The sequence below is a fragment of the Macaca thibetana genome, chromosome 17 (genome assembly GCF_024542745.1).
Source record: "Macaca thibetana thibetana isolate TM-01 chromosome 17, ASM2454274v1, whole genome shotgun sequence".
NCBI classification, from domain to species: Eukaryota; Metazoa; Chordata; class Mammalia; order Primates; family Cercopithecidae; genus Macaca; species Macaca thibetana.
In genome coordinates this window covers 80,062,727-80,079,344 of record NC_065594.1, presented here as the reverse complement: position 1 = coordinate 80,079,344, position 16,618 = coordinate 80,062,727, and the positions used below count along the sequence as shown (strand labels likewise).

General features: G+C 36.5%; 1 protein-coding gene across 3 annotated transcripts in view; it reads right to left on the bottom strand.

The window, feature by feature from the left end:
* PCCA (propionyl-CoA carboxylase subunit alpha) overlaps nt 1-16,618 on the bottom strand; it is a 438,112-nt gene that overhangs the window by 270,440 nt on the left and 151,054 nt on the right. For all 3 annotated transcript variants that reach the window (XM_050765975.1, XM_050765974.1, XM_050765976.1), the window contains 2 exons: nt 6,524-6,602; nt 1,443-1,545 (listed from right to left, as the gene is read on the bottom strand). In XM_050765975.1, coding sequence (XP_050621932.1) covers nt 1,443-1,545; nt 6,524-6,602 — 182 coding nt within the window. The remainder of the gene's footprint in view (nt 1-1,442; nt 1,546-6,523; nt 6,603-16,618) is intronic.

Here is a 16,618-nt window from a genome sequence, read left to right as displayed (position 1 = left end):
AATAACCTTACTACGTAATCCAGTAATATCTCTCCTCAGTCTATCTGAGAGATGTATATACGTTCATAAAAAGACATCGCAATTTATTTCTAATATAAAGAAACTAAAAACCCAAAGATCCATCAATAGGAAAATGGATAAAATACAGCTGAGTCAAACAATGGGAGGGCACAGAGCAATTCTGAGAAGCAAAGGACAACAGAACCTCAGGGAAGAATCTCAAAGACACGATGATGTGTGAAAAAGAAGACATGATAGAGTACATCACCGGATTTCATCTACGCAATTTAAGAACGAATCTATGACATCAGATAGGAACAGCAGTTACTTTTGGTGGTGACGGGTAGGGATGGACTGGGAAGAGGTGTGATGGGACATTCTCTATCTAGATATGGATGGTTGTTACACAATTAGATGTGTGTGCATAGAAATTGTCTTGAATTGTACACTTAAGATTTATGGATTTCACTGTACATATATATATGATATACAGATGTCATATATATACAATATCTCAATTTAGAAAATCTTTTTAAAAAGGCAAAAACAAAGCCTGCTAGCCTTGGAAATAAACTGTGTTCAATGTTGTAAAACATCCAACTGATTATATAAGTTTGGATATTTTTTCTCACTTTAGAAAATTTGAGGATCTAAATGTTGATTTTCTACCCATAAATAATATCTCTGTAAAGTGACCATTAAACTTAAAGAACAAACTGACAGAATCTAGGACTTTTTATATCATGCCCCTGTCAGAAAATACAAGGTCAGCAAAAAACCTTTTATTTATCTGGTTCTCTCTCCACACCAAATTGAGATTTTAAAAAATACTTAAAATTCGTTATTTCTAATTTGACATTTTTTTAAATCAATTTTAGCTATTACATATCAATTCATAGTCATAATGTATAAAATTCGCATGAAGGCATTTTCAACAGGCAAATGAAAATTTCAACAGACTTGTCTTCTTCCTTGTTTTATTTTAGGAAATCCATTTTGTTTTACCACTTTAAGGATTAATATCTTAAACTGAATAGAAGAAATGATTTACGGATCTCTATACAACCAGTTCCTCGCAGAACACCTGTCATAGCAAGCTATATGGACATTTGGTAAACTGAAGTAGTACAGGAGTCCAGGTCAGGCACTTTTCTTTTTTAAAAAATGCCCTATAATGGCCCAGTCTTGGAATGACATAGCCTGGTCAGCTATCTCGGGAATGCTTTTTTTGGAGGTAGATTTTTGTTACCATTCCCAATCTCAAGCAGCATCCTAGCACTTTAACAGAAAGTACAACAGATTCCAAAGGCAGGTAATCGATTTATTTTGTACGTATCAAAACAATTCACAATCATTGTAAATGGAAGAAAAGATCATTCCAATAGGATTAAATGATATTATTTTAAAGTCACAGTAATAAAAAGCATTCTAAATGTACCAACCTGGACTTCTATATGACGAGGATTATCAATAAATTTTTCTATTAGTAGTCTATCATCGCCAAAACTAGAAGCAGCTTCTTGAGAAGACAATCTAAAACCATCCCTGCAAAAAAAAAAAAAAAGAAGAAGAAGAACTGTCAGACTAACAAAACAAATAGAGCTATCATTATAAAAGAAAACATATCAATTAAATATTTATTTTGGCTTATTTTGAACAAAGCAAAAAAAAACTTTACTCAATGTACAAATAACTAAGTTAATTTTGGTTGACCTGCAACTTTTCCACTCCCTAACTCTGTGACCACGGATGAGTTATTTAACTTCCCAGATCCTAGATTTTCCACTGAAACAGGAATGCCGATACTTTACCAACTGCTAAATATGAATTTTTTTTCTTTTTTTTTTTTGTTTTTTTCTTTTTGAGACGGAGTCTCGCTCTGTCGCCCAGGCTGGAGTGCAGTGGCAGGATCTCAGCTCACTGCAACCTCTGCCTGCCGGGTTCAAGCCAATATCCCACCTCAGCCTCCTGAGTAGCTGGGACTACAGGTGTGAGCCACCTCACCCGCTTAATTTTTGTATTTTTGGTAGAGACAAGGTTCCAACATGTTGGCCAGGATGGTCTCGAACTCCTGACCTCAGGTGATCCACCCGCCTCAGCCTCCCAAAGTGCTGGGATTACAGGTGTGAGCCACTGTGCCCAGCCTAAATATGGTATTTTAATCAACCATACAGAGCAAGTAAAATTAATTCCATTTCTTCAACCATAATATACCTTAATTCCACTAGTAAAAATATAAAAATACATCTGTTTGATTCAGAAGTCAGACGATGCAAAGAAAAATGTAAAGGGTTTAGTACCTGCATGACTGGAGTGGAACTACAGCAAATACACTCATTGAGACTGAACATCCAATAGGAAGATTCTCAAGAACACTGCTTAATATTTTAAATCCACATCTTGAAATGCAACTGCCTCCCACATACACCCACACAGATCATTACAATTTTATCTTCTATAAAATTGATCAAAATTAGTATACAAAAGTATAGTTTTTTAAAATAAAAATATTGACCTAATTATTGCTTTATATATTTTGTTCACAAACTATAATTTAAATCATTACTATTAAAATATGCCTATTATTCAAATAAAATAGACTCATTTGACCAATGCATTAAAAACCCAAACTTGGGCGGGCACAGTGGCTTCCCTGAGGTCAGGAGTTTGAGACCAGCCTGGCCAACATGATGAAACCCCGTTTGTACTAAAAATACATAAATTAGCTGGGTGTGGTGGCCCATGCCTGTAGTCCCAGTTACTCAGGAGACCGAAGCAAGAGAATGGCCTGAACCTGGGACGCAGAGGTTACAGTGGGCAGAGATTATGTTACTGCACTCCAGCCTGGGTGAGAGTGAGACTCCATCTCAAAAAAAAAAAAAAAAAAAAAAGGAAAAAGAAAAAAAAAAACTTGCTTGCCTAAAAGTAATTGAGCATATATTGCCGTCTATCCATTGATAAACTCAGCATATAAAATTTAATTCCTTTACATTTAATAGTTTCTTAATCTGAAGATTAAATACCTATATTTAATGTACAACATTAAAATCAATTCTTCTATTCCCCAAGTGGCAAATGGTACATCTAGTATTATTAGAAATAACTCTCCAATTTGCTTATTTTTGTGCTTTAATTCCTTTTATATTTAATAAAGTTTCTTAATCTGAAGATTAAATGTCTGCATTTAACGTACAATACTGAAACCAAATTCTTCCAGTCCTTTAAGTTGCAAATGGTCCATCTAGTAATATAAGAAACAACTATCTGATTTGCTCGTTTTGCGTTTTCTTTAATAATGTCAGCTCTATTGCTCTATTTGTTTTGTTAGTCTGACTGTTCTTCCTTTTTTTTTTTTAAAGCACGGTTTTTCATCTCAAGAGCTGCTTCTAGTTTTGGCGATGAGAGACTACAAACAGAAAAATTTAATGATAATCTTCGTCATATGGTAATCCAGGTTGGTACATTTAAGATGAGTTTTAATTCTCACAACTTTAAAATAATATCATTTAATCCTACACTCCACCTAGTAATATTGGAACTATTTGCAGCCAGGCACCGTGGCCCACACCTGTAATTCAAGCACTTTGGGAGGCTGAGGCGGGTGGATTACCTGAGCTCAGGAGTTCGAGACCAGCCTGGGCAACATGGTGAAACCCTGTCTCTACTAAAAAACAAAAAATTAGCCAGGCGTGGCAGCATGCGCCTGTAGTCCCAGCTACTTGGGAGGCTGAGGCAGGAGAATCGCTTGAACCCAAAAGGCAGAGGTTGCAGTGAGCTGAGATCGCACCACTGCACTCCAGCCTGGGCAACAAAGCGAGACTCCATTTCAAAAAAAAAAAAAGGCACACACACACACACAACTAATTTGCTTGTTTTTGTACAACACTGCAAGTAAAAGTGATTAGAAGAAAAATTTTAAAACATTGCAAAAAACTCTTATTTCTCAGAGGTCTCAGAGGAAAGGTATCAGTCCTCCATTACATCATTGATTTAGGGGAATAAAGTTTAGATCTCAGGAGGCTGCAAACTTCAAAGAAACTGGAAGCAAAATTAATTAGTTTTCAATACAATACAATCAACTTTTTATTAGATTGGATATAACAACAGAAAGAAAAAATATAGCACTTTACAGTTTGCCTCCACCATAATGATTGAGAGCTTTCATTTTGCATTTAAACCCACACCACCACAAGTAAAAAGTCAAAGTCACCAAAATAAAATAAACAGCAAGTTTGAAAGCATTGCCAACAACATATTTTAGAACTCATGGGAAACTCTTATTATGAATATCATTTGTGACATTCAATTATACATTCATTCAATAAGTATTTACTGAACTTTGTACCTGGATATATTTCAGATGCTAGGAATACAAAAATAAAAGAGAAATTGCACTCACAATGCCAAAAGTCTTAGTGGGGATATTCAAAAATATAGACACAATTTCTCAATCATGCGATACACTTCATTTAAACTTGAACAGGGAAAACAAAGTCAGAGACTACTATGAAAATATCTAAGTGAACCTTCAACAATCTTCATAATTCTCACCCAAATTTACTATATAATAATTACAGGTTGGGCGCAGTGGTGCATGCCTGTAATCCCAGCATCTCGGGAGGCCAAGGCGGGCAGATCACGAGGTCAAGAGATTGAGACCATTCTGACCAACACGGTGAAATCCCGTCTCTACTAAAAATATAAAAATTAGCTGGGTGTGGTGGCGTGCACCTGTAGTCCCAGCTACTCAGGAGACTGAGGCAGGAGAATCGCTTGAACCCAGGGGGCGGAGATGGCAGTGAGCCAAGATCGTGCCACTTCACTCCAGCCTGGGTGCCAGAGCGAGACTCTGTCTCAAAAAAAAAAAAAAAAAATTACAGTTTTTTAAAAATCTTTCAGATGTCCTACAGATTCTAAGACAAGTCATAGATGCTACTTCCCCCCCCCAAAAAAAAATAGGAAAGATGTTACAAGAAAAAGACAGCCCTTAGGATAAAGGAATAATGCAATTAAGCACTAAATTTTCCTTTGTACCTGAAAAATAAAATCTTTGTGGATTATGTAAAAACCAATTACTTTCTCCAGAGGGAGAGAGGAAAAGAAGGGGTGGATAAGTTGTGGCATGGTGTTCACGGTTAGTGGCTCCAAAAGACAAGCACAGGCATGTTTGCAGTACTGTTCTTTCCCTTTTCAGGTAGTTTTGACTTTCCAAAATAAATAAGGGATATAGAGCAACTTTTTAAAATGAGGAGCTTGTACTATTAAATCTAATAGTCACGCCTGTGTGGATCTCAAGTTTTCTGAGATAGTTTATTTATCAAGTTGAAGAGAGTAACATTTTAAGTAGAAAATTATTCATGTATTTTTATTAATTTTATAAACATGTTTTGAATCAATGTGCTATTTACTTGCCAAGAAAGAGCTAAATTATTTACACAATGATGCCTAATATATGAATGGATATGGTGATTTCTCAAAATATTAAGCTCTTAAATTAAAATTTATAAATCAACAGCAGCACAGCAAACCTCACTTCCAGGAAACTATAAAGAGTAATCTGCACCATAAAAGAGTATATTACTAACAGTAGCCCTGGGGAAATGACTAATAAGAAACCTGAGATCCTAAGATGAATAATGAAAAATAACCGCTAAGCATTCAGTGAAATTGCTATGTAAGTACTGTGCAAAATAGAAAAACAATGAGAAAAAAATCTGAAGTCCACAAAATACACATTTCTTGCAAAACCATTGTGTTCGACTTCTTTATGATACCATTCTTTCCCACAAAATGGGCTGTGGCAGATTGTCTTTTCCAAAGATGGCCACAACAGTATCTCCCATTCCACATGCTCTTCTAAGAATCTCGCCCACTCTCTCATGAAGACGTGGAGACTCAGTCCCCTCCCCTTGAATTTGAGTAGAAGCTGTGTTCACTGGAGGGAAACCTGTGTAACTTCTGAGACTGGGTCATAAAAAGTATTCTAAATTACAGTAAGAGTGCATTCCATATAAAGGACACAGTAATTTCAAACTCAAGGAAAAAGAATATATTTCACACTCTAAAATTATCAAGGTAATTCACTACTTTTATGCACTAGCAAAGGAAAGCAAGTACATACTGAGGTAATACATTAAGTCTCAATGAAATTATAACTGCTTTTAAATATAGTTGGTTTAAATCTTTAGATGACATTTAGAATTATATAGCCAAATCTTAGTAATTTCTGCCCAGAAAATAGAATCATGACTGTAATTTTTAAAAATATACTGTAAAAACAAAAAGAAAATCCTTTGTTAATGTTTAAAATAGTAAAACCCTTTCTATAATAAGATAATCATCATCAAAATATAAATAAGGAAGGTTTCCACATAATTTCAATCTTTTTCCCATTCAAAAGTGTAAAAATTAGATGGTTACTATAATTACTCCATTATGCTTTTGGTATCTGTTTACCTGTCAGTCTAATAAAACTCTAGTAACTGCAGTTTTCATCAAAAGTGTATTTTGGACAGCCTCTCACCTGGTCTCTTCATCATCCCAAGCGATGCGCATGCCTTTCCCACCACCACCTGCTGAGGCCTTGATCATGACAGGGTAGCCTAACAGCAGGGAAGAATTAGACAGAAGTTCAGACTTTGATCATAGGGATGTATGAACATGACAACTGACCACATGTTCAATAACGCAGAAGACAATAATTAATTTATTTAAAAGTTCCTTTCTTTAGAGTCAGGAAAATAATACCAATGTAATAATGTATTTAAAAAATGAGAGTGTGACCACTATAAAAGAAAAAAGGGTACTTGTACCAATAAACATAACATTTTCCCCAGTAATAAAAGCTAAGAAAACATACATAAATTAACAGTGGAGTCCAAAAACAGAAGTACAGTATTAAGTAACCAAAGAGATAAGAAGCAACTTATATAGCACCAACAAACGTGTCCAAAACTGAGGTTTGCATGCATAACAAACTAAATTCCCTTTTTTCAAAAATGGCGATTTTCAAGTACTTCAGGTATTTTCATCTGAAGAGTCACAGAGAACCCCTACCGCTTTTATCAGCAAGAACTGACATGATGGTACTGGGGAAAATCCAAACATGGCTATGATACTATGGGCTGGAACAGAAGCTCCAGGGCTCACTGGTATCAATGGAGAAGCTATTCCACTGTTCCATACATTCAACAGGGTGTTATGAAAATACAAAGGTCAAAACAAAGGATACTTCCAGCTAAAGTTTTAAACTCATAAAATTGTCATCAGTTACATGATTAAGTATTTAGTTATTATACAGTAAAATTTTTGACAGCAGGAGTCATTTATAACGATTTATCAAGAAAAGTGTGTAAACGTCCCCTTTAGATGTTTTCTAAAAACAAGGTAGAGATACTCCTATGTTTGGGACCATTTGTTTATGATCTTTTCTAAAGAAAAAAGAGCTCAGTGAGCCTTATCGATCCTTCCTGGCCTGTGATGCTCTAACGGCACTCAACTCAAGCTATAGGATCCTTAGAGGCAAAGGGAAGCAAAAGCCAAACGTCACAGACCTTTTGAACCCCAAACCACAAAACATCACTCTTAACTTCAACTTCGTTAAAATGGCACCTGCTTCCTAAGTGTTTTACAATTAATTTAATTTAAAATTTTTATATGTTCATGATGTTTATATGGGCTGGTATTTTTGAAACAATGTTCAGTGCACTGAGAAGAAAGATAATATGCTCTTACATTGGGAGCCTTCAAATCCAGGAAGACAGAGGCAAAGGACCCAAATAATTCTATCACCGGCTATTCAAAACAGAAAGGATCATAGAGAGTAGACAGAAAAATAATTAAGAAAAGTGTATTATCAGAAGGGCCATCTAGGCTGGGCACAGTGGCTCATGTCTGTAATCCCAGCACTTTGAGAGGCTGAGGCGGGCGAATCACGAGGTCAGGAGATTAAGACCATCCTGGCTAACATGGTGAAACCCCATCCCTACTAAAAATACAAAACTTAGCTGGGTGTGGTGGTGTGCATCTGTAGTCCCAGTTACTCAGGAGGCTGAGGCAGGAGAATCGCTCGAACCTGGGAGGCAGAGATTGCAGTGAGCCAAGATTGCGCCATTGCACTCCAGCCTGGCGACAGAGCGAGACTCCATTTCCAAAAAGAGAAAACAAAGAAAGGGCTATATAAATGATGCTAAGAAGAATGAGCAGGACTTGAACATTTCAGGCAGGAATAGTGGGGAAAACAGAGGTGGAGATTATAGGACAAGTTTAAGGAATGAATAAAACAATTCAGTTGAAGTACAGAGTTATCTGCAGGATGGTAGGGGAAAGAAAACACAATAGAAAACATAGATGGGTACAAAGTATGCAAGATTGTGCACGCTTTGATTCTTGATTCTGCACGAGTTTTAATCCTGCATGAGAGAGGCAAGAATGGTATTTGTCTCATTCATAATAATAAGCATAAAATAATCAGAATGAAATCAGTAGAGAAGAATTAGCCTGTTTTAGGGGAGTGAAAAGGCCCAATCTAAAAATTTGAAACTGGTATACCTGCAAAATCCTGTTTACAACAACATAATAGATCCTTACCCCCATCCTCTCAAAACAATATTTTATCAATGTATCATCACAAACCATTTATCCATGTAACAGGAAACCACTAGAGCTGAGAGATAGCCCACATCTCCACTACATTCAGTTCCCTCTGAGGATTAGGAAATTTGCAGTTTTTCTGGTTCCAGTTACTAATCTTATTTTAGTCATTTACTGTGGACCCTGGACTACACAGTGATTTCTGAATTTTGATTTGTGAATTTGTGAAGGCCTCCCCAGCCATGTGGAACTGTGAGTCCATTAAACCTCTTTTTCTTTATACACTACCCAGTCTCTGGTATGTATTAGCAGTGTGAGAACAGACTAATATACCTCCTTAAAAGGAGGTGAATGTCCTAGTAGAAGAGATTGCTTTAAAAAAAAACAAAAATCAAGCCCTAGTGCTCTTCCCAAGTTTTTCCTCACCTTCCAGGTCCTCTCATTGGATGCTTACTGCTACTACCTTATCTCACCCCAGACACAGAAGTGACTCCCCTACTGACACTGCACCTCCAACACAGAGATAGTCTCCACTCCTTATTCCCTTCTGCACAATAAAAGAGGCACTAACACTTCCGAAAAGAAATTTACTAAGTACTATATGAGAAAATACATGAAGAAAATACAGAAACTTAGGTTAGCAAAGTACTACAAAGTTTCCATTCCTACTTTTCTGGACTCAGTTTTCAAGGGCACGTTTAAGTGCAGGAGAAGATATCTTCTCTGGGTCCCTCACCTCCCAGCTACCAGTGTATCTTACTTTCTACCACAAAGCAAGCAGTCTTCTTTCTAACTCTACTATCAAATTTGTATTCATCAGCTTAAAAAATGTTTACTGAGTATACACTATCAGGCTTATCTGGCTCTCTGCAGGCTACGAAGACCAGCAATTCAGAAAACTCCCTGCTATCTAGCAGACAATGATATACAAACATATACGCATCTAAATATATGTGTGACTCAGGTGGACTGACTCACACCTCTAATTCCGGCTACTTGGGAGGCTGAGCTGGAGGGACCACTTGGGTCCAGGAAGTCAAGGCTGCAGTATTTATGTATGTATGTACATATATTAATATAAATAATAAGTGAATGTATGTCTTATATACAATGTAAGATAGTGATGGCTGCTACAATAAAACAACACGGAGGGAATAAATGTAACTGAGTGATAGGGTTACTGCTCTTTGAAAATGCTTCTCTGAGAAAACTGGTATTTAAACTGAGAACCTAATGACGAGATAGAGAGAGCACTCTGAAAATCAATGAGGGGGGATGAGTCTAGACAGAAGGAACAAGTTGGAAGGTGTGATACAGGAAAGGGAAGTACCTAATACAGCATTTTAAAAGATCACTTTGGCTGCTGTGCAATGAATGAATTGTGAAACAGCAAAGGTAGAAACAAGGAGCTGATAAGGAAGCCTTTGCAGCAGTCCAGCTAGCAACAGAGAGAGAGAGAAAGACAAAGACTAGAGTTAGCGACAGTTTGGATGTGAAAGATAAGGGGATGAATGAAGGAAGATTCTAGGCGCTTAGGAGATCTTCCGTTTAGTTATGGATTCCAGGTTAAAAAGAATTATCTTTTTTGACCAACTGATAATGTCATGTTTACCTACTCAAGACATGATAAATAACCTTACTTTTCAAGCAAAATCCATGCCACACATGATAGCACAACCTGGTAACTTAAAAGCTGATAAAGTGACGCCCTATCGATGCAACAGGGGCAAGCCATATAATAAAGAATCTTACGTGGTTTTCTCGCCCTAACTTCTTGAATTAAAATTTCATAGAATATACTTATGGGAAAGGAAAAATAAAAAGAAGGGAAAAGAAAAGTATTTCTTAGGAAATGTCTTATTCCTAATATAGCGGTACGAATCAGAAATCTCTCATGGATCAAAGAGAAGATGTGATGGGGGGTGGGGGTCTTCTTTAAAACCAATCGCAAAACACCTATAATTAACACCAAGGCCTTTGTCTCCTCAAAGAAAGGTCCAAGGTAAAAAGAAAACAGAAGATATTTCAGGAAGTAGAACAGTCCTCTAGATGGACAGAATAGGTCCTAATATGGGTTATAGGACCTCAGAAGAGAAAAGACCCCCCCCACTTCAAGAAGGAACTCGGACAGAAAGGAAAGAAATCCCCAGATGAAAGTTGCATATGAGAATTGCATAGAAATCAAATAGTACGTGTTGCTTTGTTTCATTTCTTTATGCTCCTCTAATGTAAACTAGTTCACTTGCCTTTTGGATCCCCTCAGCCTCCCTAGAAGGGAAGGTGTGGGTTTGTGTTTGTTGTTTTGTGTTGATGGTGGGGGGTGCTCTTCATGACCATGGTATTTTTTAAGAATCCAGGGTGGCTGTTGGATAGAATATTCCACAATTTGAATATACCTGATTATTCACTCATTAAATTCCAGATTTTTAAGAAATCTTAAATACAAAATAGTTGATATTGTATCCTCGAGTTCTTCCATCACATCAAAAGTAAAATAAAAAGTCAATTTATCCCAAACTGATAAAGTTTGATTACTTAAGATGGCATCCATTAAATTTCCTCACAGAAAGTACGCCATTTTTTTCTTAGCAAATAATCTGACATTGATACATTGAAACTGTGATGATCCTATATCCAAACAATTTTCACCCATTATTAAAAATGAACATTAATGACTCCTGCTTTAATCAATATCTACATTGTTCACTGCACGATGATTAAAAAAACATAAAGACAAAGATCTTTGCCTGTCTTCTTTGTTGTTTCTGCAGTGGCTGAAACTGCCTAAAGAATAACATGCAAAGTAACAGTTACTAAGTAAATGTATTAGTTAATAATCTGAGCAGCTGTAAGTCATTATTTTTACTGCTGTTCACCTATGAACATACTGCAGCATTATGCATTTCACTGTGAATGGACATTCAGACTCTATCCTGTTCTATTTATGTAACAATGGTCCTTTGAATATTTTTGTACTTGTTGTCTGGAACTTTGCATATGAGTTTCCTGTATCTATGCAAAAGAGTACAACTGCTGGATAGTACAAAACTCTTATAAATTATTTATTTAAAAAGATCAAATCTATTCACTTTTCTTTATCTCAGTTATCATAATACTTAATCGTAATACTTACACAAACCAGCAGTCCAGGACTCTTGCACTGGCCTACTAGCAGAACTCCCTACATTTGCCCCGATCCAAGTCACATAGCGGTCAGTGAAATTTTCTTAAGGTATATATACTATCATATCTCTCTCCTGCCTACATCTCTCATGGGTTTACATTATACTACAAAAAAATCATAGATGTATAATGAAATAGAAATTATGAACCAAAGGATAGGAAGTGTGGCGGGTAGACAGACAGCATAATATAAACTTGTCTAATCAGAACACCAGAAAGGGCTATGCTAGACTTGCCCTAAGAAAACTTTTTTAAAGCCTAAAAGGCCTTAACCTAAACAAAATTAATGTTCCTACTAAACATCAGTATCTTTTAAACAAAGGTAACAAAATCCAAACACACAATATAACATTTACAATGTCTAGAATCCAACCAACAATTAAGAGATAGGTGAAGACACAAAATGTGATACATATCAGAAGGAAAATAGCTGACAGAAATAAACTCAGAAATGCAGACTCTTAAAACAGTTGTTACAAATATCATTATAAGTTACAGCTATTACGAATGGGTAAAGTGATTTAGAGAAAAAAATAAACATGATGAAGAGATAAACAAGAAAAAAATAAAAATTGTGAAGTTGTGAAGTTAAGTTTTTAGATATTAAAATGACTAAAAAGTCCAATATTATATAAAAAGAATTATATACCATGACCAAACGGGATTTAGTCCTAGTACACAAAGCTGATTCAACATCTAAAAATCAGTTAATGTAATCCATCACATTAACAGGCTAAAGAAGAAAAATCATATGATCATATAAATAGATGTAGAAAACGCATTTAACAAAAATCAACAATCACTGAGTTCAGCAAACTAGGAATAAAGAGAAATTTCTTGTACTTGATAAAGAATATACACAAAAAGCCTACAGCTAACATCACACTTAATGACAAGAAACTGGATGCTTTCTCCCAAAAATCAGGAACAATACAAGAACGTCCCCTCTGACAACTCTTATTCAACATCTGACTGCAGATTCTAGCTTATGAAGTATGTCAACAAAAGGAAATAAAGAGTAAACAGACTGGGAAGGAATAAATAGAACTGTCTTCACCAGTGAATAATATGACTGTCTATGACAGAATTCCAAAAAAATCAGCAGCAACAACAAAATTCTTGGAACTAATAAGCAATTATAGCAAGGTTACAGAATACAAATTAATATACAAAAGATGATCACATTCCCATATACCAGCAGTGAACAACTGGAATTTGAAATTAAAACAATGCCATTTATATTAGCGCTAAAGAAATAAAATAGGCATGAATCTTAAAATATGTACAGTGTATCTATGAGGAAAACTACAAAACTCTGATGAAAGAAATGGATGAAAATCTAAATGTACAGATAATCAATTTACATGGATAGGAAGACTGAGTATTGTTAAGATATCAATCCTCCTCAATATGATCTATAGGCTGAACACAATTAAAATCAAAGTCCTAGCAAGTTATTTTGTAGATATCAACAAACTGATTCTAAAGTTTATATGGAAAGGAAAAGACCCAGAATAGACATCACAATATTGAAGAAAAAAAACAAATTCAAAAGACTAACACTACCCAACTTCAAGACTTACGATAAAGCTACAGACATCAAGACAGTATGGTATTGTCTAAAACAGACAAATTACTCAAGAGCCCAGAAATAGATCCACACAAATACAGTCAACTGAACTATGACAAAGAAGCAATGGTAATTAAACGGAGATAGTCTTTCCAAACAAAGGGTACTGGAATAACTGGATATTCATTATGCAAGAAAATTAATCTTGCCACAATCCTATATCTTTCGCAAAAATTAACTCAAAATGGATCTCAGACCTAAATATACATTGCAGAACTACAAAATTTCTGGAGAAAAATAGAAGAAAATCTAGGTGACTTTGGTTTAGCAACAAATTTTTACATATAACACCAAAAGCACAAACCATTAAAAACTGACACATTTAGCTTCATTAAAATAAAAACTTCTGCAGTCCAAATAACATTCTTGAAAGAATACAGACATGGTCAGGTGCAGTGGCTGATGCCTGTAATCCCAGCACTTTGGGAGGCTGAGGTAGGCAGATCACCTGAGGTCAGTTCAAGACCAGTCTGGCCAACATGGCAAAACCCTGTCTCTACTAAAAGTACAAAAAAAAAAAAAAAATTCAGACGTGTGTGATGGCAGGTGCCTATAATCCCAGCTACTCAGGAGGCTGAGGCAGGAGGATCACTTGAACCTGGGAGGCGGAGGTTGCAGTGAGTAGAGTTCACGCCACTGCACTCCAGCCTGTGCAACAAGAGTGAGACTCCATCTCAAAAAAAAAAAATAAAGACATAAGTTCTAAACTGGGAGAAAATATTTACAAAACCCATACCTAAGAAAGAACTTGTATCCAAAAGATACAGAGCTCTTAAAACTCAACAACAAGAAAACAAATCACCCAACTGAAAAACGAACAAAAGATTTGAACAGGCATCTCAATAAAAAAGAAACACAGATGGCAAATAATAGTATGAAAAGATGCTCAATATTATATGTCATGAGGGAATTGTAAACTGAAACTATGATATACTACTATGCACCTATTAGAATGACTAAAATCCAAAACACTGACAACACTAAATGTTGCCAAAGATGAAGGACACCTGAAGGAATGTCTCCAAGTTGAAATTTCTATAGCAAACACTGAAACAACAGAAATAGAGTATAAAATTTCCAACATAGTAGAGCGGGGAATGGGAAGGGAAAATAAAATAAGAACAAGAGACTTTTTTTTTAAGTCATCATCAAAAAGAAGCCAAGAAAGAAAACAGAATCCAAACAATGGAACAAACAAACCCCCCAAAAAGTAGAATACATAAATAAATCAAAATATAATTTTAAATACAATAAATATGAATGAACTAAACTCTCCAGCTAAAAGACAAGCTCCAGCAGGCTGAATAGAAAAACAATAAAATAAAAGTCCAGTCCAAATTTCGATGTGCACTTATAAAAGACACACCTAAAACAACAGTTCACTGGCAGATAAAAAAGATAAAGAATGATACAAGGATAAAACAAAAATAAGCTTGTTTAGGAATATTAATATCCTAATTAGACTTGAAAACAAAAAAATTAGTCATTATGTTTTGATAGCTACGGAAACACGATACACTGTAATATACCTATTATCTAAACAAGGACAAAACCTAACAAGCAATGAAAAATTGGAAAATCCACTTTTTCAAATATAGGTCCATCAAATATCCAAAAACGTCATAAGAAGGCTCGATGTGGTGACTCATGCCTGTAATCCCAGTACTCTGGGAGGCTGAGGCGAGCGGATTACTTAAGGTTAGGAGTTTAAGACCTGGCCCAACATGGTGAAACCTCATCTCTACTAAAAATACAAAAAAATTAGCCAGGTGTGGTGGCAGGCACCTGTAGTCATAGCTACTCAGGAGGCTGAGGCAGAAGAATTGCTTGAACCCAGGAGGCAGAGGTTGCAGTGAGCCGAGATCATGCCAATGCACTCCAGCCTAGGTGACAGAGCAAGACTTTGTCTCAAAAAAAAAGAAAAAAAAAAGGCCGGGTGCGGTGGCTCATGCTTATAACCCCGGCACTTTAGGAGGCAGAGGCAGGTGGATGACGGGGTCAGGAGATCAAGACCATCCTGGCTAACATAATGAAACCCCATCTCTACTGAAAATGCAAAAAATTAGCTGGGCATGGTGGCAGGCACCTGTAGTCCCAGCTACTTGGGAGGCTGGGGCAACAGAATGGTGTGAACTCAGGAGGCGGAGCTTGCAGTGAGCCCAGATCGTGCCACTGCACTCCAGCCTAGGCGACAGAGCAAAACTCTGTCTCAAAAAAAAAAAAAAAAAAACCACTCAGGCCGGGCAGAGTGGCTTATGCCTGTAATCTCAGCACTTTGCGAGGCCGAGGTGGGCGGATCACCTGAGGTCAGCAGTTCAAGACCAGCCTGGCCAACATGGTGAAACCCCATCTCTACTAAACTACAAAAATTGGCCGGGCATGGTAGTGGGTGCCTATAATCCCAGCTACTCAGGAGGCTGAGACAGGAGAATCACTTGAACCCAGGAGGTAGAGGTTGCAGTGAGCCAAGATTGCACCATTGCACTCTAGCCTGGGCGACAGAGTGAGACTCCATTGTCTTTAAACAAAAGAAAAAGAAAAAACCTCACTAGAAGTTTTGAATATCCTAATAGGTAGGTTTGACCTCTTGAGTTATCGATAAGACACTGCATATAAGAATTTGAGAATATAAATTCTTTCAGGAACATACAGAATGTGTATTCAGAGTGACTTATTCCTTGGCCATAAAGCAATTTTCATCAATTCTGAAAGATTTTTAAATGAAAAAGATGATAATCTCTGACCACAAAGCAATTAAGTTAGAAATCAATAATACAAAAAACTAATTTATTTTCCGTTATTTAGAAATACATCACTAGGCTTGGCATGGTGGCTCACACTTGTAAATCTAGTACTTTGGGAGGCCAAAGCAGGAGGATCAGTAGAGCCCAGGAATTCGAGACCAGCCTGGGCAACATGGCAAAACCCTGTCTCTACAAAAAATACAAAAACAGCAACAACAACAAAAATTAGCCAGGAGTGGTGGCTTGTGCCTGTAGTCCCAGCGACTCCAGTGGCTGAGAGGGGAGGATCGCTTGAGCCTAGGAGGTCGAGGCTACAGTAAGCCATGATCACACTACCGCACTCCAGCCTGAATGACAGAGCAAGACTCTATCTCAAAAAATTAGAGAATTAAAATACATCACCAAATAACATATGAGTCAAAATCGTAGCAGAAATCTGAAAATACTTAGAAATGAACAATCATGAAAA